Source organism: Pogoniulus pusillus, unplaced genomic scaffold, assembly GCF_015220805.1.
Source record: "Pogoniulus pusillus isolate bPogPus1 unplaced genomic scaffold, bPogPus1.pri scaffold_72_arrow_ctg1, whole genome shotgun sequence".
NCBI classification, from domain to species: Eukaryota; Metazoa; Chordata; class Aves; order Piciformes; family Lybiidae; genus Pogoniulus; species Pogoniulus pusillus.
The window spans coordinates 308,527-325,651 of NW_026974719.1; the positions used below are offsets into that span (position 1 = coordinate 308,527).

At 59.3% G+C, this 17,125-nt stretch overlaps 1 protein-coding gene across 11 annotated transcripts in view; it reads right to left on the reverse strand.

The window, feature by feature from the left end:
- Positions 1-17,125, reverse strand: part of NEDD4L (NEDD4 like E3 ubiquitin protein ligase) — a 64,271-nt gene that overhangs the window by 26,678 nt on the left and 20,468 nt on the right. For 6 of the 11 annotated variants that reach the window (XM_064141780.1, XM_064141782.1, XM_064141783.1 and 3 more), the window contains exons 3-5: positions 15,386-15,467; positions 11,668-11,706; positions 9,991-10,044 (exon numbers count right to left, since the gene is read on the reverse strand). In XM_064141780.1, coding sequence (XP_063997850.1) covers positions 9,991-10,044; positions 11,668-11,706; positions 15,386-15,467 — 175 coding nt within the window. Of the gene's footprint in view, positions 1-5,835; positions 7,030-9,990; positions 10,045-11,667; positions 11,707-15,385; positions 15,468-17,125 lie in introns of those variants that run through there. The other 5 variants (XM_064141776.1, XM_064141777.1, XM_064141779.1 and 2 more) reach the window with 3 other exon arrangements.

Consider the following 17,125-nt stretch of genomic DNA (forward strand, 5'->3'; position numbering starts at 1 on the left):
CTCCCTGGGCAAGCACCAGCTTGGCTAACGGCACCCAACCCACCTACCATTTCTCCTGGCAATTCCAGTCGATGATGATGATGAGATGAGCTTTCTGGTCTGTGCACTGCTACAGGTGCCACACTGCAGCCCAGCTGGGCCCCAGAGCTGGCTGACACCATCCCTACGGTCACTGTCACATTGATTCATCTGCCCACGGGACCACAGTCCAAGTCCATGCTCTGCTCGGCCACAAACGCCCCTGCCCTGCCTGGAGCTCCTCCCAGATCTGGCCCACAGCCCTTTGCTACCTCACTGAGCACAGCCGCGGAGCCCAGCTCTGTGCTGGAGACCACTCCTGCCTCTCTTCCAGTCAGCAGGCTTGATCCTGCCCTGTGGGGCAGCGCAGCATGGTGCTGTGCCTCTCCCCAGGGTGGCACTAGGCGAGTGCCAGGGTGTGTGGAGACAGCTGACAAGGCCACGAGTGCTGCAGCCCAGCTGGGTGGTGGGAAGGCTGCCTGTGTACCTGCCAGAAGGCACTCTGACAGCAGAGGGCTTCGGCCCTGCCCCAGGTGCCGTGCCAGGGAGGCAGTGCTCACCTCCCTCAAGCCTGACACTAGAACCATGTCAGCTGCTGTACCCCCTTTGATCGCAGTGCTCTCCGCACGGCTCCGTGTGCTGAGGGCTCTACCCGTGGGTGGGAGCAGAAAGCTTTAACGGCAAGAAAGGTCTTGCTTTAAAAATAACTGCCCTCTGCTGTCTGACACTCAGGTGAGGCAGGACCTGGCCTGTAACTCGCGCCGGGGCTGTTATCAGCCTCCAACAGCTTGTTTGAAAGGACTTCCACTGTCTGATGAACACTGTCCCCCAGACCTCCATGCCAGCCTGTATCCAGCAAGCTGCTGCACTCTAAAGTTAGCACCGAAGGAGCAGCTCCTGATGCCTTATTTCTCACCACAGCAACTCTGTGTCATGCTTTGCCATCAAAGCCTCTGCAGAGCTGGGTTAAGAACACCAGATCCAGCCAGTAAGAGAAAGGGACAGCTGCTTTACAGAGGCATGGCTGAACCTCCCTGACCCAAGACAAAAACCTCACCTTCAGCAAAGGTGAGAATCTCCAGGCACAGCTGGCACAGCCTGGAGCTGCCAGCCCGGGGAGGTGAAAGGGGAGCTGGAACCTTCTGCCAAGCCAGTGGGGAACTCTGAACTGGCGCCCAGTGTGCAGTGCACTGGGGCTCCATTTGCAGAGCACAGCTAAGCAGAAACAAATTTCCCTCCTGCCTTGCACTCTGCCCCAGGCTGGGAGTCAGCAGCCCTGCAAGCTGGAAGGGTGTGAGCAGTGGTGAGGCCTGGGTTCCAGCAGCACGCAGCTCCCACACACACACAAGGTCAGAGCAGCAGAGGGTTTGGACAGAACAAGAGGGAGTCTTTTGCTTCCTGCTTAGTCATGCTTTTGGGAGACAGGAAGCTCCACAGTGACACTGCTGCCTTCACCGAGGCTCTCCTGTCGTTCCTGCACACAGCTGCTGACCCTCAGATGCCACCAAAGCCACCCTAGCAGATGGAAAGTCGATCAAAGCAGCAGGGTTTAGGTGAATGCAGGCAGTGGTGCATTAGCTCCCGAGGCTAAGCCTGGACTCCGAGCAAAGAGGACAGAGTGGGAGGCAGAGCAGCTCTCAGAAGAGGGGAGCTGTGGGGCACGCCCGTCCCCAGGCTCTGCTCCCCAGGAGGGCCAGGCAGCACAGGGCAGCCCTGCCCCTGGCCTGTGCCAGCCTTTCCACTATAAAGCAAGGCCCCAGGGCTGTGCACCCGGGCACAGCACAGCATTTTTCCAGGCAGCAGAAGGCCTCTACTACTGCTAGTAAAACAGTGATGCCATTTCCAGCTCCTGCTCAAAGCTGCAGCCTGCTTTCTGCGCAGAGAAACGCCAAGAGACTCAGCCCTCAGGGTGAAAGACACCCACTGCTGGAGCCTGGTGAGCCTCAGAGCCCTGAGCATGGGCAGGAACAGGGCGAGGACAGCACTGCCAGGCCCTAACTCTCCCCAAGCCTGACAAAACGAGGCATGGGCTTCGTGACTCTGCAAGCTAATCCACTGCACTCGCAGTCTCCCCTGCCCTCCACTCACACGGGGACAGGAAAAGACGCAGCATGAGTCTGATCCTTGCCAAGCCAGCTTCTGTCCTGCAGCGTCTGGAGACGCTGCCTGCCCTTCTGGACACAAGCTCCTGCAGGCAGCGCTGCAGGCTCCTGAAGAAGGGGGGCAGTGATCTCCAGAAAGGGGGAAACAAGCAGGGCATCTTAATCCCTCAGCAAAGGGGCAGGACAGGGATGGCACTCTCTGGGCACAGCCTGTTGCAGTCAGGGAAACACCAATCCCTCAGTGCAACCTCCAGGGCAGCTTGTGGAGGAGAGGGGAGAGAAGAACAGACTTTGTCCTTGGCCTCAGCAGGCTGGAGGGATGGAACCCACCACCTCTACCTGCAGATGTAAACAGGGGCCTAGAGGGCACACTGCCTCCTGACCTGGCTTCTGCCTGCTTTGGAACAGCTCCAAACGCCCCCGGAGATGCCTGTGACACGGAGAAGGCCACCACATAAACTGCTGCGCTTTGCCTTCCCCGCTCTGCGCCACACCCAGCGGCAGGTGCAGGATCCTAGGGGATGACAGCCTGCTGGGGCCAGTGCACAGCAGCAGCCGCCTGAAAAGGGCACCGCAGCTACATCCCAGTGCTTGGGAGGTGCAGTTGCACCGCTTCTGTTTATCCTCCCGAGTTCTGGGACGCCCGGAGGCGCTTCACAACTGCTAAGGGAAGCAATGAAACCTCTCTTCAAAGCCAGAGCAGCTCACCCCCCAAGAAGGTCCCAGCGTGGGAGCTAGAGGTGATGAGTGAGGCTGGGCATTGCCAGGCTGGTGAGGGGCCACGGGGTGGGCAGGAGCAGCAAACTAAGACACAGTTAAGGTGTCTCTGTGGCCTGCATTCACTAACCTGGACAAACAAACTCCGGCAGTCATCTGAAGGGAGCAAAGGGGGAGTAGGTTTACTTCATTCCTACAAATTCCAACCCATTTTTTTGGCCAGCTAATGGTGATGGAAGAGCAGTCACCCTTTGGAGAAAAGCAGCCTGGCTTCTGGCTGCACAGGCCCCAGCTGGCAGCTCAGGAGCAGAAACAGATTCCCTGCACCTTCACAGCAGTATTTATTCTCAAGCTGTTCCTCCAGAAAGGAAACTAAAACCCAAGCTGCGAGAAGTGAGGATCTGCAGAGCCCCGAGCTGCTGCCTGCCTCCACCGCCTCCAGTCGTGCACTGCTCCTGCAAGGCTGCTGGGACTCGCGTTCCACCCCCACAAAGAGGCCTTTGTCAGGTCTCTCCAACAGTTGGCCAGGCCAGGAGGTTTTGGAAGCCTTTCCCACAAAGCCAGACCCCGAAGTACAAACAATGTGGGCGTTTGTCACCCGCCCCAGCCTGCGCGCAGCCAGCACACAGCCAGCACAGCCTGTGCGCAGCCAGCACAGCCTGTGCGCAGCCAGCACAGCCAGCGCGCAGCCAGCGCTCAGCCAGCGCGCAGCCAGCGCGCAGCCAGCACAGCCAGCACAGCCAGCACAGCCAGCGCACAGCCAGCGCACAGCCAGCGCAGGCACCCCAGCGCCCTGTGCAGGGTCTGCAGCCAGGCTTCCGCATGCAGCCTCCAGCCCGGCCGTGGGCTCAGGCTGCGCTGCGGATTGCCGGCGACCTGTAATGGAATACACCCTGCTTGCCCCAAAAGGCTTGTCTGAAGCACAAGGCCCTGGGAAGGTCACTGGCACCGGGGTGCGCAGGACAGCAGACGCCGGCTCGAGTGCTTTCACTCGAGATAAATAAGGCTGCAGCAGCTGCTGCACGCAGCCCCAGGCCCAGGCCCTGCATCAATCACAGGCACACAGGCGTGGGGACCTGCAGCCCAGCAGTCCCCCTTGCCACTGCAGGACACTGCACCTTCTCCCCTCCGCCCAGCACGGCCAAGACCTCAGCTGTGCCCTTCCCTGCAAGCACACGTGCGTGGGACAGACTGGCAGTGCCACCTTGCTGCAGAAGGCCTGAGTGGCCACAACATGGCCATGCTCTTGCCAAAAGGCCTGCAGCCCCCACGCTCCTAGGGCCTTTTGCCAGCCACCCCCTGCTCCCCGCAGCGCTCCCGAGCCCCCTGCAAAGACGAGGGCAGGCCCCAGAAGTGCTCGGTTCCAGGCATTCCTGCCTTCTGAAGCTCTCTGCGCCCAGCATGCCACTGCCATCTGGCCCGAGCGCCTCAGTGGCTGCCATGCCTCATAGCTGCCTAAATTGATTTCACATGGTCACTGCAGCACGGAGGAACAAACTCCTGATTCTCCTCTGGAAACACTGATTGTGCCCTGTGAATCACTGCTGCAGGCTGGATCAAAGGGCAGACCTGGGGGGAGATGCTGCAGGAAAAGGGGGAACGCTGCAAAGACAGCAGGACACAGTTGTGTGAGCTACTCAGACCTGGAACCCTCTGCTGCCTCTGTACTGGGCTGGGCATCCCATAGCCTGTGGTGGGTCTCCAGGCACAGCTGCTGTTGGAAAGGGACAAGGCATGCCAACGAGCGAAGGCAAAGCAGACCTTTCCTGCCCATCCTGCTTTCCATCTGAGACCGGCAGTGCAGAAACAAAGCGAAGCAACAAGCCAGGGAAGTTTCTGCCTTCCCGACCCTCCTGCCGAAAGACTCCAGGGCTGGCAGAGAAGACTCAACACTGCTGAGCAGAACTGCTGCCTGACAGGCTGTGAGCTTAGCCTGGCTTTGGTAAACCAAAGCCTGGGAACACCAATCTGCTGCTCACACTGCTTGCTGCTGAGCTAAAGAGGCTGTCCAGAACTAACCTGGGTGCCAGCAGCTTTTCCTGAGGGCAGCTGCAGAGGCACCCTACAGTGCCAGGAGAGGAGGGAGGAGAAGGGAGGTGCAGGAGAAGACGCCCCCAGCCATGGAGACCTAAGCCTGCCCCAGTGACTCTGCTGTCACAGCTGGAGCAGAGCAGTCCCTGGGCTATATACAGCAGCAGTGAGCTCAGGAACTCAAGCAGGCAGTGTTGAATTGCACAGCACAGCAATTTAGGCAAGTGACTAATCTAAACCCTTACACTTCATTCCTTCTTGGGCCTCTGCAAAGAGGCTCACAAGCAGAAACCATCAATCCTTTCCCATCAGAACAAAGGACAGCCAGGGGGAGGCTGCCCTCCCAGGGCCAATCAAGCACAGACAAGGAGAGGCTTCACCAGGCCGCCCCAACACTCGCTGGGCTGGGACCAGTGGTGCATGCAAACCAGGATGTCTCTCATCTCCAGCAGGCACCCCCCCAATTACTGAGAGAGTCTTTGGTTCCTAGCTTGTTGGTTCCTCACCTAAGCCAGTACTGTGGCTGGAATTACGGTGAGATTGCTCCAGCCCCAGCTGCTCCTGCACTACAGCACATGGCCCCAAGCTGCGTGGAGGCACCCATGTGTGCACATCACACTGTGGTGCCCTCCAAAAGCAGGAGGGGCTCCTCGGGAGGCAAGGCCTCGGCCAGCCACACTACATGAGCCCTGCACCTGCCATTTGAAAGCTCTGATTTGGAGCAGTCTTTGCAGCTGACGTGAGACTGGCCTGAGACACATGTGACACCAGGAGCTCAAAATACGACCCTGGGTGCAGTCACGACTGAGAGCAGAGCTGCGCTGGATCAGAAATAGAGAGGGCTGGCGGCTTGCTCCGGGGAAAGGCAGAACCTTCTAGCACTAACAGAGGCAGAGCTGCAGCAGCCTGCAGCCCAGAAGCCTCGGGCTGTGCCGCGCTAGCGGGGCGCGCTCGGCGGTGTACTTACTGCGGCGCTGGCTGCCGTGGGAGCAGGGGTGCCGCGCCCCTCCGCACCAACACCCCGAGTTTGCTCTTCGGGACCACGGGTGACCAGAATCCTGAAGTGCTGCTGCCTCGTGTTCTGGTCTGGTCTGATTTTGAACAGGCATCCCTGCCCCTGAGGAATCCGTTCTACCGAGTTGCTCCTCGAGACTTCCGTTGCGTTAGTGCCGGCTCCGTGCGGCTCCGAGCTCCGCGCATCGCCCGCGGGGCCGCTCTCCTCCGCCGGCGGCTGCACGGGGTAGGACGTGCTGCGCTCCAGCCGTATCCGAGGGAACCTGACCAGCCTGTCCCCTTTGGTGCCAGTGAATCCAAAGTTGTATTCGCCTCCTGCACCCGTGTCGCTCGCCTGCGGCTGCTGCAACTGCAGAACAAGGAACTTCTTCCCGGAGCTTGCTGACACATCTGGTACATGCTGCAGGGACCAGCGCCGCGGCTCAGGGCTGGCAGCACTGTTCTGAGCCTCGGCACCAAAGGGTAGGAGAGTAACCTGAGGCACGTCTGCACTTGAGGCCCGGTGCTGAATCCTCACGCCACCGATGTTCAGACCCGATGCCGCTTCCCTTGCCTCACCTCCCTGGGCAGCTGAGGAAGCCTCCTGGCTCTGGCCGTTGGAGGGAACAGCACAGAACACCCTGCGACTGCAGCAGGCAGCGCCATTCACCTGTTGCTCCGGCCCTGCAGAGCTCTCCGGAGCGGCCTCTGGAGCACCGGGAGAGGACGCCTGGTTGCCCTCGGGGGAAGCCTGGGGCTCGGGGCTGCCCCGGGGCTCGCAGGGTAGCGTCTCCTCCAGAGAGCCGGGGCTTGCGCACTCGTCCGCGCAGCCATCGGCAGCTTTGCGCTGGAGAGAGATCTGCATGGAGGAGCTCCGCGTCGGCCGCGCATCGATGCTGTGCAGCAGATGGGGAATAAACATGGATGTGCTCCGTTTCAAGGAGCCCACTTCTTGCAACTCCCCGCCGCCACCGTAGTCCGCGGCGTGGCGGGAGAAGGCGTGAGGGCTGCTCCTCCTCGGCAGAGTGTGGAATGCCATGAAAAAGTCATCTTCTCGCTCCCGGTCCAGGACCTCCGACTCGGGGGCCGTGTTGCTTCGCCCAGCACCAAAATGAAACCGCAGCCGATGGGCCATGGTTTTACAGAGAGGAGAGAGGGAGAACAGCAACAGTCCAGGCACTGCCAGAAGTTAAAAACCAGAGACATAAACTCCGCGGAAAAGTGTCCCATCTGCCAAGCTGTTAGCGCCGCAGCCCTGAGAGCGACAGATAGCAGAAATAGCCCAAGTGGCAGGCAGCATTCCAGGCATGATTGGGCGAGCGCGGCCGCGCTCCTGCGCACGGTGACAGAGGGTAGGGTGGCGGCAGTCACGTGGCCTGCTTCCCCCGCCGGTGGGCGCTGGGGGGGTTTGTTGTTCCTTCTCCTCTGTAATGCCAGCGGGAGCCTGCAACGGCACCGCCACAGCTGCTCCTTTTCCATCAGCGCAGGGCGGCCCCAGCGGGAGAGCAGCCGCCGACTGCGCAGCGCCTGGCACCGCTATAAATCCGGCCCGGCTAAGCCGAGCTGGGTGCAGAACCGGGCTGCCGCGGCAGGGCACGAACGGAGCGCGCCTGCGCTCCCCGTTTTAACCGCGCTCCTAACGCCGCTCAGCGCAACCCCTCGCTCCGCGGCCAGCGCGCTGTCCCCGCACACGCAGCACAGCCTACCCTGCCCTGCCCGGTCCCTCTGCGTAGCCAGAGCCGCGGCAGAGAAAGCAGCTGGACGCATGGCACGCAGAAGCGGCAGCGGCGTGCAGGACGGCAGAAGACAAAGGGGGTTTCCGTTTTACCGGGCAGCGAGGAGGAGGGGGAGCCGGAGAGGAGTGCTGCATGGCGCTCGGTACGGACCGCTCCCAGGCACTGCACGCACTCTGCCCAGTGCTGGCCAGCCTCCAGTTAGAGCGCCAGCAGCGTCACCGGTGTTGCCCGGCACGGAGTACGGTTACGCTCCCCGGGAGCCGCCAGTCCTCCGCGGCAGCGCAGACAGCACACAAGCACAAAGAAACTCCCTCACTCAGCTCTGCTCCCAGGCAGAGGGGCCTGAGGATACTCGCAACCGAGGTGAGCTCACACAAGAGCCCTCTGGCCCGCAGGCAGCGCAGCTTCATTTCACTGCACGGGCATCTGCTCCAGGGGGACTCAAAAGCGGGAGGCTCAGCGCTGCGGAGCGCTGGGCGGTGGAGGGTCAGAGCCCTCTCTGGACACTTGAGCCCCTGCTGAAAGCAGCTTGCTTTCACGAGACGGAAAGTGGCCAATCGCAGGAGAAGTGGAAGCCTGGCAGGGTGAAGCTGCCAGCAGGCAGCACAGTCCCGTATTGTTTCGGGCGGACTGCGAGCCAGCAAGAAGGAAAACACCAACAGCTCCCAAGCAGCACCAGTGCTGGAGCTGGCCCTGTGGAAGCAGAGGTGCTGACAGCTCTCTCCTCGCAGGTGAAACACTGCCCAGAGACACGCTCTGCACTGCAACAGCAGCTTGCACCACACAGGCTGTTTGCACTGGGCACAGAAAGGGAGGGATGCACCACAAAGAAAATGTTCTGGCGGTGCGGGCACAGGAGAAAGAAATGGAGTCGTTGCGTGAGGCCCAAGCAGGTACTGACAGAGCACTTCAGAGCACAGCTCGGCATCTCCTGGCTCTGGAATGCCAGCTGCCCTGCAGCCCTGCTCTGTGTGCTCTGTCAGGAGCTCCCCACTCACAGCGTGCTGCCTTGCCAAGGAGGTTCTGAGCCCAAGGGCAGCCTGCGGCAGGACCTCAAGCAGTACTGACGTGGTCAGCGTGAGGCCAGCCCCACACACAGCCTGCAGGATCTGTTCAGAGCACACCAAGTGTCCTCTCAGCTGTCACTGCACACAGTTCTCTTTGGACCGAGTTACTGTTACACAGGGATGCCCCGCGCATGCCACTGCCCTCCGCCAGCCAGAGCGACGCCTCTGCCCTCCCCGCCGGTGCAAGCGTGTCCAGCCAGCCCCCCGGGCTCACAGCACAGCTCAGCCCTGCTCACACACTCTGCTTTCCAGTAAGGACTACAGCATGGCTGCCTCGGCACGGCCTGTCCCAGCTCTTGAGAGCTGGCAAGAGCCCAGCAGCGGTCTGGGTTCCAAAGGCACGGAGCAAGTGGCCACTGCGATCATTGCGTGTCGCTGAAGAGCTCAGGTTTGGCCCGCTCCGAGCACATCCCAAACACACGCACATTTGCCATTCACTGCCTCCCAAAGAAGGGCAGGAGCGCTCGGCTCCAGGTCCCTGCCAGCTCTGCTGGGCTCTGTGCTCGGCAGGCAGGCAGGCAGGCAGGCAGGCAGGCAGGGCAGGCTGCTTTCAGAAGAGCAGCGTCTCCCTGCTGGCTTTGCTCACGTGGGAGGATCTTCACAGCAGCCCTCCCAGAGCAGACAAGTCCAGCAGAGGCTGTGCTGCCCCCCAGCCAATAACGCCTGACCCTGGCCTCTCCTGAGGGTTTTCCCAGGGGAGACCCCAGCGTGACCCTGCCGGCCTGCCACTGCAGTGGCACACCGAGCCCGGCGCGTCTGCAGCGCCAGTGCCACTGCACAGCCGTCCGTGGAAGCCTCACCTCCGCAGGCAGGGCGGCGAGGCGCAGCAGGCTGGGGCCACACTTCTCTGGAGCTGCTGCGTCGGGCACACAGGGGCACCAGCATGCTGGCATCACGAGGCAGCAGCCCCAAAACGTACCAGAGAGCACTGTTTGGCCATGGCCACAGACCTTCACGTTTCTCCAGTACGAGGTGCAGCTCAGGTAACCACATTTCCAAGAGCCTGCACAAGGTGCAGGAAGGAAACAAATTATCTGAGGAGGGAGCAGCTGCTTTGGAAGCAATCAGAACGGCTGGGACTTTGCTGGCTCGCAGTGGGGAAGCCCAGGGAAGGGCACGATGAGGGTGCCAGTCACGACACTGCTAAGGAGGAGCAGCAGGGTGCCACCACTGTGCTCAGTGCCCACAACAGACGCCCTTTATGCTTTCTTTGCACGGCCTGGCACTCTGGGCAGCAACGAGACAAGCCCTGTCAGACGTGCTGCGTTTTCATCAGCTGTTAGACAGCTCTGTCACTGGCAGACACCACGGAGAGGAGGTACTCACCAGTCTGTTCTCGTCAAACACTTCGAACAGCAGGCGATGGTTGGTCGGGTTCACCTAGGAGGGAAGCGGGGCAGTGTCACTTGGGGCCCATGCTAACATGGACACCCCTCCAAAGCCAGGCCAGCAGGTCTCAGGCAAGCCTCTGCTTCCACTTCAGATGCAGCACTGGAACGTGGGCTCTAAGCCCTGCTGTGACTAGAAATAGCCTGTCAGGCCCTGTGAAAAGCTCTCCCTTGCTGTGCTGCATGCAGGACAGCTACTGCACTTCTCCCGGAGCAGCTCCAAAGAGGAGGAGCACAGCTGGAGCACACCATTGTGCTGGAGAGTCTGGAGAGGACACCCCTCAGCAAAGGGGGCTGCTTCTCTCTCATGGCACCCCAGCACCTGCTGCAGCCCCAAAGGGCTCCGGGGGGGCTTTGCCTGCCCTGAGCACACCAAAGCTGACACGGCCTCAGGCAGGGTGGCCTGGCTGAGGGACAGGCCCTGTGGCTGGGGACAAGCCCTGGGCTGCGCAGGCTGTCAGGGCTCCCAGGCTCTCCAGCTCAACCAGCTCTGCTCTAACGGAGTTTCTGCCAACTCTGTCTGTAGGGGAAGCCACACGAGTGGTGGCTGCTTGTGTATTGTCTTCTCCTGGGTGGGGAAAGTACATCACCGTAAAACACTCTCTTAACGGGCAAGGACTTCCTGCTGAGGTTACAGCATCAACACTCCTCTGCCCTTCACCAACTGGCAGCTTATGCTGCCCCCTGGTACAGTCACCCTTGCTCTGCTGTGGCTGCTGCTTTAATGAACTAACCCTGTTAATTAGTTTCAATTTCTGACCCTCTCAGGGCCAGTCCTCACCAGGCCACTGGCAAAGAGGCTTTGCCAAACAGATCCCTTGAGAGCCCCGGGCTGTGGCACAGGTAAGAGTTGGGACCCTGCCCAGGAGGAGTCCCCATTTGTGACAGCCTACAAGGACATACTTCCTCAGGCAGCTGTTCCAGATTAGATGTTTAAAGCCCTGAAGTCGTACCTGGCCTCCTCCTGTGAGAGCTACAGCAGTGGTGCCATTAACAGCTCCTCCTCTGGAAAACCATTTCCAGCAACTGAAGGACAAAGTTGTTCTGCTCCTCTCTCCTTCGGTTCTGCTGGGCTTGACAGCCACGGGTTGAACCCCTCCTGCACCACTTCCAAACATTTACCATCCCTTTTTCTGGGCTGTAACTTGCTTCTCCCTTTCAGCAAAATGGAGCAAGACCAAGATGAAACTAGAGGGGGACAGCAGCATACTTTGGCAGTTTGGGCAGCTAACGCCAGGTCCTCTTCCTGTCTTACATCTGTGCTTCAGTGGGTTTGCCACGAGACCTCACATTTCTTTTGGCTCCTGGAAGCTATCCTTTACCTGCCCTTGCACTAAGGCTTTAAACCCACAAACACACTGCTAAAAAACATTTTGAAGCCAAAAGGTTTTTGTCAGATGAATTGACTGAAACCCATCTCTGAAATCTCAGCTTGTGAGGCAGCTCCCTTCTGCCGCAGCTTAGGCCAGTTTCTGCTGATCACTGCAACCCTCCAGGGGCAGAAGAGCAGTTTCACCAGGACAGGCTTTTCTCTGTGCACACAAACTGCAGCTAACAAAAATCAGCTGTCACCTGCAGCCACTGTCAGAACACACACAAGTGAAGGGCCACTTACCCTGAAGTAAAACTCTTCGTTCCATTTTGGATTCAGTGTCTGCAAAGCAAACAAACAGATTTGCATGCTCAAGTTTCTCCAGGTTTGCCATCTTGCAACTCTCAACGCCTGCATGGAGGAGCTGAATTTCTAGAGACAAAGGCATAACATAAAGTTCTGTAGAAACTCTCTGAGTAAACCAAACGTGGGAGGATACTTGAGTCAGATGATCCTAAAATAGATGCCAGGCATAAATAGCTCCTACGAGCAAAAGGCAAATCACAGAGCCCATCAAAACAAAACCTGAAGATGTTTTGGTCTCCGTTCTCTAGATTGAAATAAGAGCATTTCCTTAGCCCCAGGGAGAAGCCTGGGGCTGCTGAAAGGGCAGCCGAGGAGTGCAACTCCAATAGGCAGAGAGCGAAAGGAAAGGAGCTCTGCGGGCGGGGGGTCCAGGCGAGGCACCGCTCGCCCCCCTCCGGTTGCAGAGGGTTTCCCTTCGCTTTAGGAGCCTGAAAGGCTCAGGTAGGAGATGCACGGAGGCTGCGTCTGGAGGCACCCAATCAAAACCTGACTGACAGATCAGCTCCACGAACGTTAGCAGTTCGGCCCGTTCCCAGCTGCACCAGTTTAAAAGCCAGTGTGACACGTCCAGTGCTGTGTTTTGCTGCCAAATCCTTGCCTTGCGACCTCACACAGCAGTCACCACAAGAGTCGTCAGGAGAGCTTAGCTCTGCCCCCAGAAAGGCTTTCTCGGAGCACAGGGAGGTCTCAGCTGTCTGCCTGAGCTCCTCAGGAGGGATGCAAAGCACTGACCACATCCAGGGGCAGGGGCTCAGCCACGCTGCCCTCCTCCCCAGCACAGGAGCCGTGCTGCAGCTCAACGGGCACCAGCACATCCAGCTAGCAACTGCACAGCCTCTTTCCCTCTGCAGCTGGGAGAACCTCACCCAACCTAAGCCGCACGTGGAAGCCCTGCACTAGAAAGGCGAGGGGCCCAGATGGAAACGACAGCACAGAGCAGACCTGAACCTGCAGCGAGAGCCCAGCAGGTGTGGTTAGCAGCTGTACTCTTGGCAAGGCTTTGCCTGCTTGTGCTAGACAACCTCGGGACGGCGCAGGGAAGCATCTGAAGGGAGTAGAGCCCACTGTAAAGGCAGACGACAGGAACAAAACACATACAGGTGAAGGGGCTGAGGAGTCTCTCTTGCCTCACGGAGCAAAGGCATTCAGGGAGGCAAAGCAAGCGCTAGGAACTAAAGCAGCCCCTCCCGACTCCGCGTAGCCGAGGCGAGGCCGGGGCTGGCAGGAGAGGTGTGTGCAGCTGAGCAGAGCCAGCACCAGCACCTGGCTTCCGAGATCCTGGGCCGTGCTGCGCAGCACCAGCCTGGGGCGATGCCGGCGACGAGTCAGAAAGCACAAAGGCAGAGCTGCAGCAGCACGGCTGGCCCCAGAAATAACTGCAGGAACAGCCTGACCAAGGGCGGCAGCAGGGGGACAACAAAAAGCCTCCCCAGCAGAAGAGCCGCACCCCAAAGGGCAAGCGCCGCACAGATGACAGGCTGCCAAGAGTCGAGTGAGCCAGATGTGCCACAGGGCATCAGAACGGCGCAGGGAGGGCTGCCAGCCGCACAGCTAAGCAGAGCAGCGATGCTGCTAAGCCCTGTAGCTCAGTGGCGAGCCTGAGCCCGAGGCAGGGAGATGGTGTCTAACACTGAGCAGGGGCAGGCAGAGCAGCAGAGGAGCTGAAGCAAGGCAGGAGCTGTCCCAGGGGATGCAGCGGTGAAGCCCTGAGAGCCTCAGAGCTCCTCGGCTGAGAAAGCTGGGCTGTGCTCATGCAGGCTTTCAAAGGGGCCAGCAGGACACCACAGCCCCGCAGCAGGAGCTGACACCTTGCAAGGCACCAGAGAGCAAACAGCCACTGCAGCTCTTCTGCAGAAAGCAGGGAGTACTTCCAGCAGGCCATTCCAAAGGCAAGAGGAGGCCTTAACCACATTCACAGCTGGGCTAGCCAGTGTGTGGAGGGGCAGAGCAAAACAAACTGCCTCAGACCGGGCCAGATGAAGCTGAGCTGATAACTCTTCCTTCAGAGCAAGGCACTAACTGCCTTGGCTGCACCCAAGCAGTGCACATGGGGAAGGTACAGCAGCACAGGTACCACACAACCATCCAGGTCATGCAAAAGGGGAACAAAAGGGACCCTGCAGCCCACTGTCTCCTCCAAGGCACGCCCAGAAAGGGAGCCCTTAGACTGAGCAGGGCAGCAGGAGCAGAGCAAGAAGCAGGTGGAGGGTGAGCCACCACCACACAAAGCTGAGGGAGACCACTGGCAGCGCCCTTCAGAGTCACTCCTGAGGCTGGCTCTGCCCAGTCTCAGTGACTTTTAACTCCAGCTCAAGACACTCCTGACAGCTGCCTGCCTACACAGCACAGGGCCGGTTGCACAGCAAGGTTACTGCTTGGAAGCCAAGTCCTGAGGTGCAAGGTAACAATCCAGAACAGAAGCCACTACCCACAGCTTCCCAGCAGAGGAGTCCTTGTCACAGTTATGAGAACAGCTGAGGGAGTTCAGGCTTCAGCTGCGAGAGTCAGGGGAAGAGGCAGATCCCAGGCTGCAGCAGCCTTCTGACTGTGGCAAACCCTGTCCTGTTTCGCCTCCTTCCCAGGGCAGCACCCACACACTGCCACACCTTCACTGCACCTCTGCCAGTGCCAGCACCCACTGCCACACCTCCACTGCACCTTCTGCCATGCAGAGTGGCCTTCTCAGTAGCTTGCCGACTGTCAGAAGGATGCCAAGGTGCTGCCTCAGCGCGGCCTCATTCCCAGGCCCACACCATTTCAACCTCTCCTGCCTTCCTGCCCAACACCCAGCAGACTTCCAGCACGGCTGGAACAACCAGCATGGGCCATGGCTTTAGCACCAGCAGTGTCTTCTCCAACAGGGGCAGTGTGATTAGAACAAAGGTCACAGAACTGCAAGGGCCAGCAGAGCCTGGGCAGAACAGACGTGGCTGCGAGCAGCCCTGCTGGAGGCTCCCCTGCACTCGTGCTGCCGCAGCCAGCGCTCTGCTGTCAGAGCGGCACCGCTGCCCTCGGCACTGCCCCGACAGCTCTGCAGATCCATCACTGCTGTCCAAGCAGCTTCAGGAACCTGAGGACTCTTTCCAGGCAGCCCATGACACCTCCTCTCTGCCGTCAGTACGAGCAGATTAACTGCAGAAGGCTCCCGACGGAAGGAAACAAGCCAGCACCTCCTAAGACCTGAGGGCCCAATGATGCCGAGCACCCCGCTGGATTTGGGGGTGCATGGCATGAATTAAGAAGCCAAATGAACCTTCCCTTTGGTTCTAATGAAAAGTGAGAACGTTTTCAGCGTGGTCCCAGGCTTTTCTTCCAGCACATCCTCTGTCACTTGGCTGTGCCCAATTTCCACCTAGGGAAAGCATCCCGAGAATGGGAATTTTGGGAGGGGACATGCAAGAGCAATCATTTTTGCTGGAAGTCAAGCGACGATGACAGCAGCTTCTTAGTTCATGATTTCAGTCCAGGATGGCTTGGACAGGAGCCAGCGAACGACGCAGCGAGACTGGGTGAGCCGAGCTGCAGAGAGCACGCAGCAGGCTGCGCCCCACGCGCCAAAGACGCTCTTGGTCCGAGTCCCACGTGGAAAACCCCACTCGTGCCAGAGGGCTGTGCCCAGCCCCTGCAGAGCAGTGGAAGAAGAGCACACTCCTACCTTTTTGATGGTCTTGGTCTGCACCAGCGCGAGCTCTCTGTTCTCATCTGCCACGTACAGGGAGAGCTTCACGTAGGGGTCGCTGCAAGAGAAGACGCCGTGGTTAGTGCGACACAGCCTGGGGCCAAAGAGCAGCTCAGCAGGAGCGTGTGGGGCTGGAGCCATCAGTCAGCCCTCGGAACTGCAGGCTGACAGTAGGCTTGGGTCTGCTCAACATCAGCTCTTGTGTGGCCTTCGACTGGCAGCTCTGCCCCACAGCTACGCACAAAGGAAGCATTGCCCTTGCAGGGAACACCACTGACACCTCTACCTGCTCTAGGAGCAGGACAGCCTGAGGCAGGCTGAAGGGTACCAGCCGAGCTCTCACTCCTGGGCAGGAGGGGGAATCCATCCCAGTGATGAGACACTGGAGCCTACTGACCTGAAGCAAGCACTGTAAGCCAGCTGAGCTGACACTGCTGCCAGTACAGGCCTCAGAATCACAGAATCACTGAGGCTGGAAAAGGCCTCTGAGATCATCGTGTGCAGCCTATGACCTGACTCCAGGACACCAGCTAAACCATGTCACCAAGAGCCACATCCCAGCTTTTCTGAAAGACCTCCAGGCATGGCAACTCCACCACCTCCCTGGGCAGTGCAGTCCAGGCCATTCCCACCTCCCTCCACGCTGGCCATTTGCTCTGGCCCTTGTGTTCCCCCGCTTCGGGGCAGAACATCCCTGCACGGAGCTGTGCTGGGGAAGGGATCGGGGAAGCAGCCCAGCTGGAGGCCACAGGCAGTGAGGCAAGGAGGGCTGGCTCGCTAGCCCAGCCTGGAGCCTGGCTCACTCCCTGGGTGAAGGTGGGAACACCTGCTGCTCAAGGGAAAGGGCAGAAGGGTTTCCCTGCTCCAGTCACAGCACCACCCCAACGCTCTCTAGAGCCTGTGTCTGACTTGGTGTCAGCAAATGCAGCACTGCCGACAAAGAAAGCAGCACTGGCCAAGGAGGTCTGAGCCACACGAAATGCACTGCCAGCTCTGGGCTCAGCTTTTGCAACAGCAACTGGCAGTTAGAAAGTATAAACTCTTACAACATGAGGAAACAGTGGCCAGGAAAAGAAAGAGCGGAGACCCACACCACCATTTCTCCCCCAGAAGCTGTGCCTGGTGAGTGTGCAAGCCCACCCCAAAGAGACCAGCATCCCTTGGGACCTCGCCAGAGCCCTGGCAGCCTGGGTCCACGAGTGGCTTCCCTTTTGTCCCCTGGAGGCTGCAGTGGAATTTGTACATATGCTGGAAAGGCTTTGGAAAGCAAGCCCCAAAACATCTTCTGCTGCCTGTGCTGGGAACACCTTGGAAAGCAAGCCCCAAAACATCTTCTGCTGCCTGTGCTGGGAACACTTTGGAAAGCAAGCCCCAAAACATCTTCTGCTGACTGTGCTGGGAACACTTTGGAAAGCAAGCCCCAAAACATCTTCTGCTGCCTGTGCTGGGAACACTTTGGAAAGCAAGCCCCAAAACATCTTCTGCTGCCTGTGCTGGGAACACTTTGGAAAGCAAGCCCCAAAACATCTTCTGCTGCCTGTGCTGGGAACACTTTGGAAAGCAGACCCCAAAACATCTTCTGCTGTCTGTGCTGGGAACACTTTGGAAAGCAAACCCCAAAACATCTTCTGCTGTCTGTGCTGGGAACACTTTGGAAAGCAGACCCCAAAACATCTTCTGCTGTCTGTGCTGGGAACACTTTGGAAAGCAGACCCC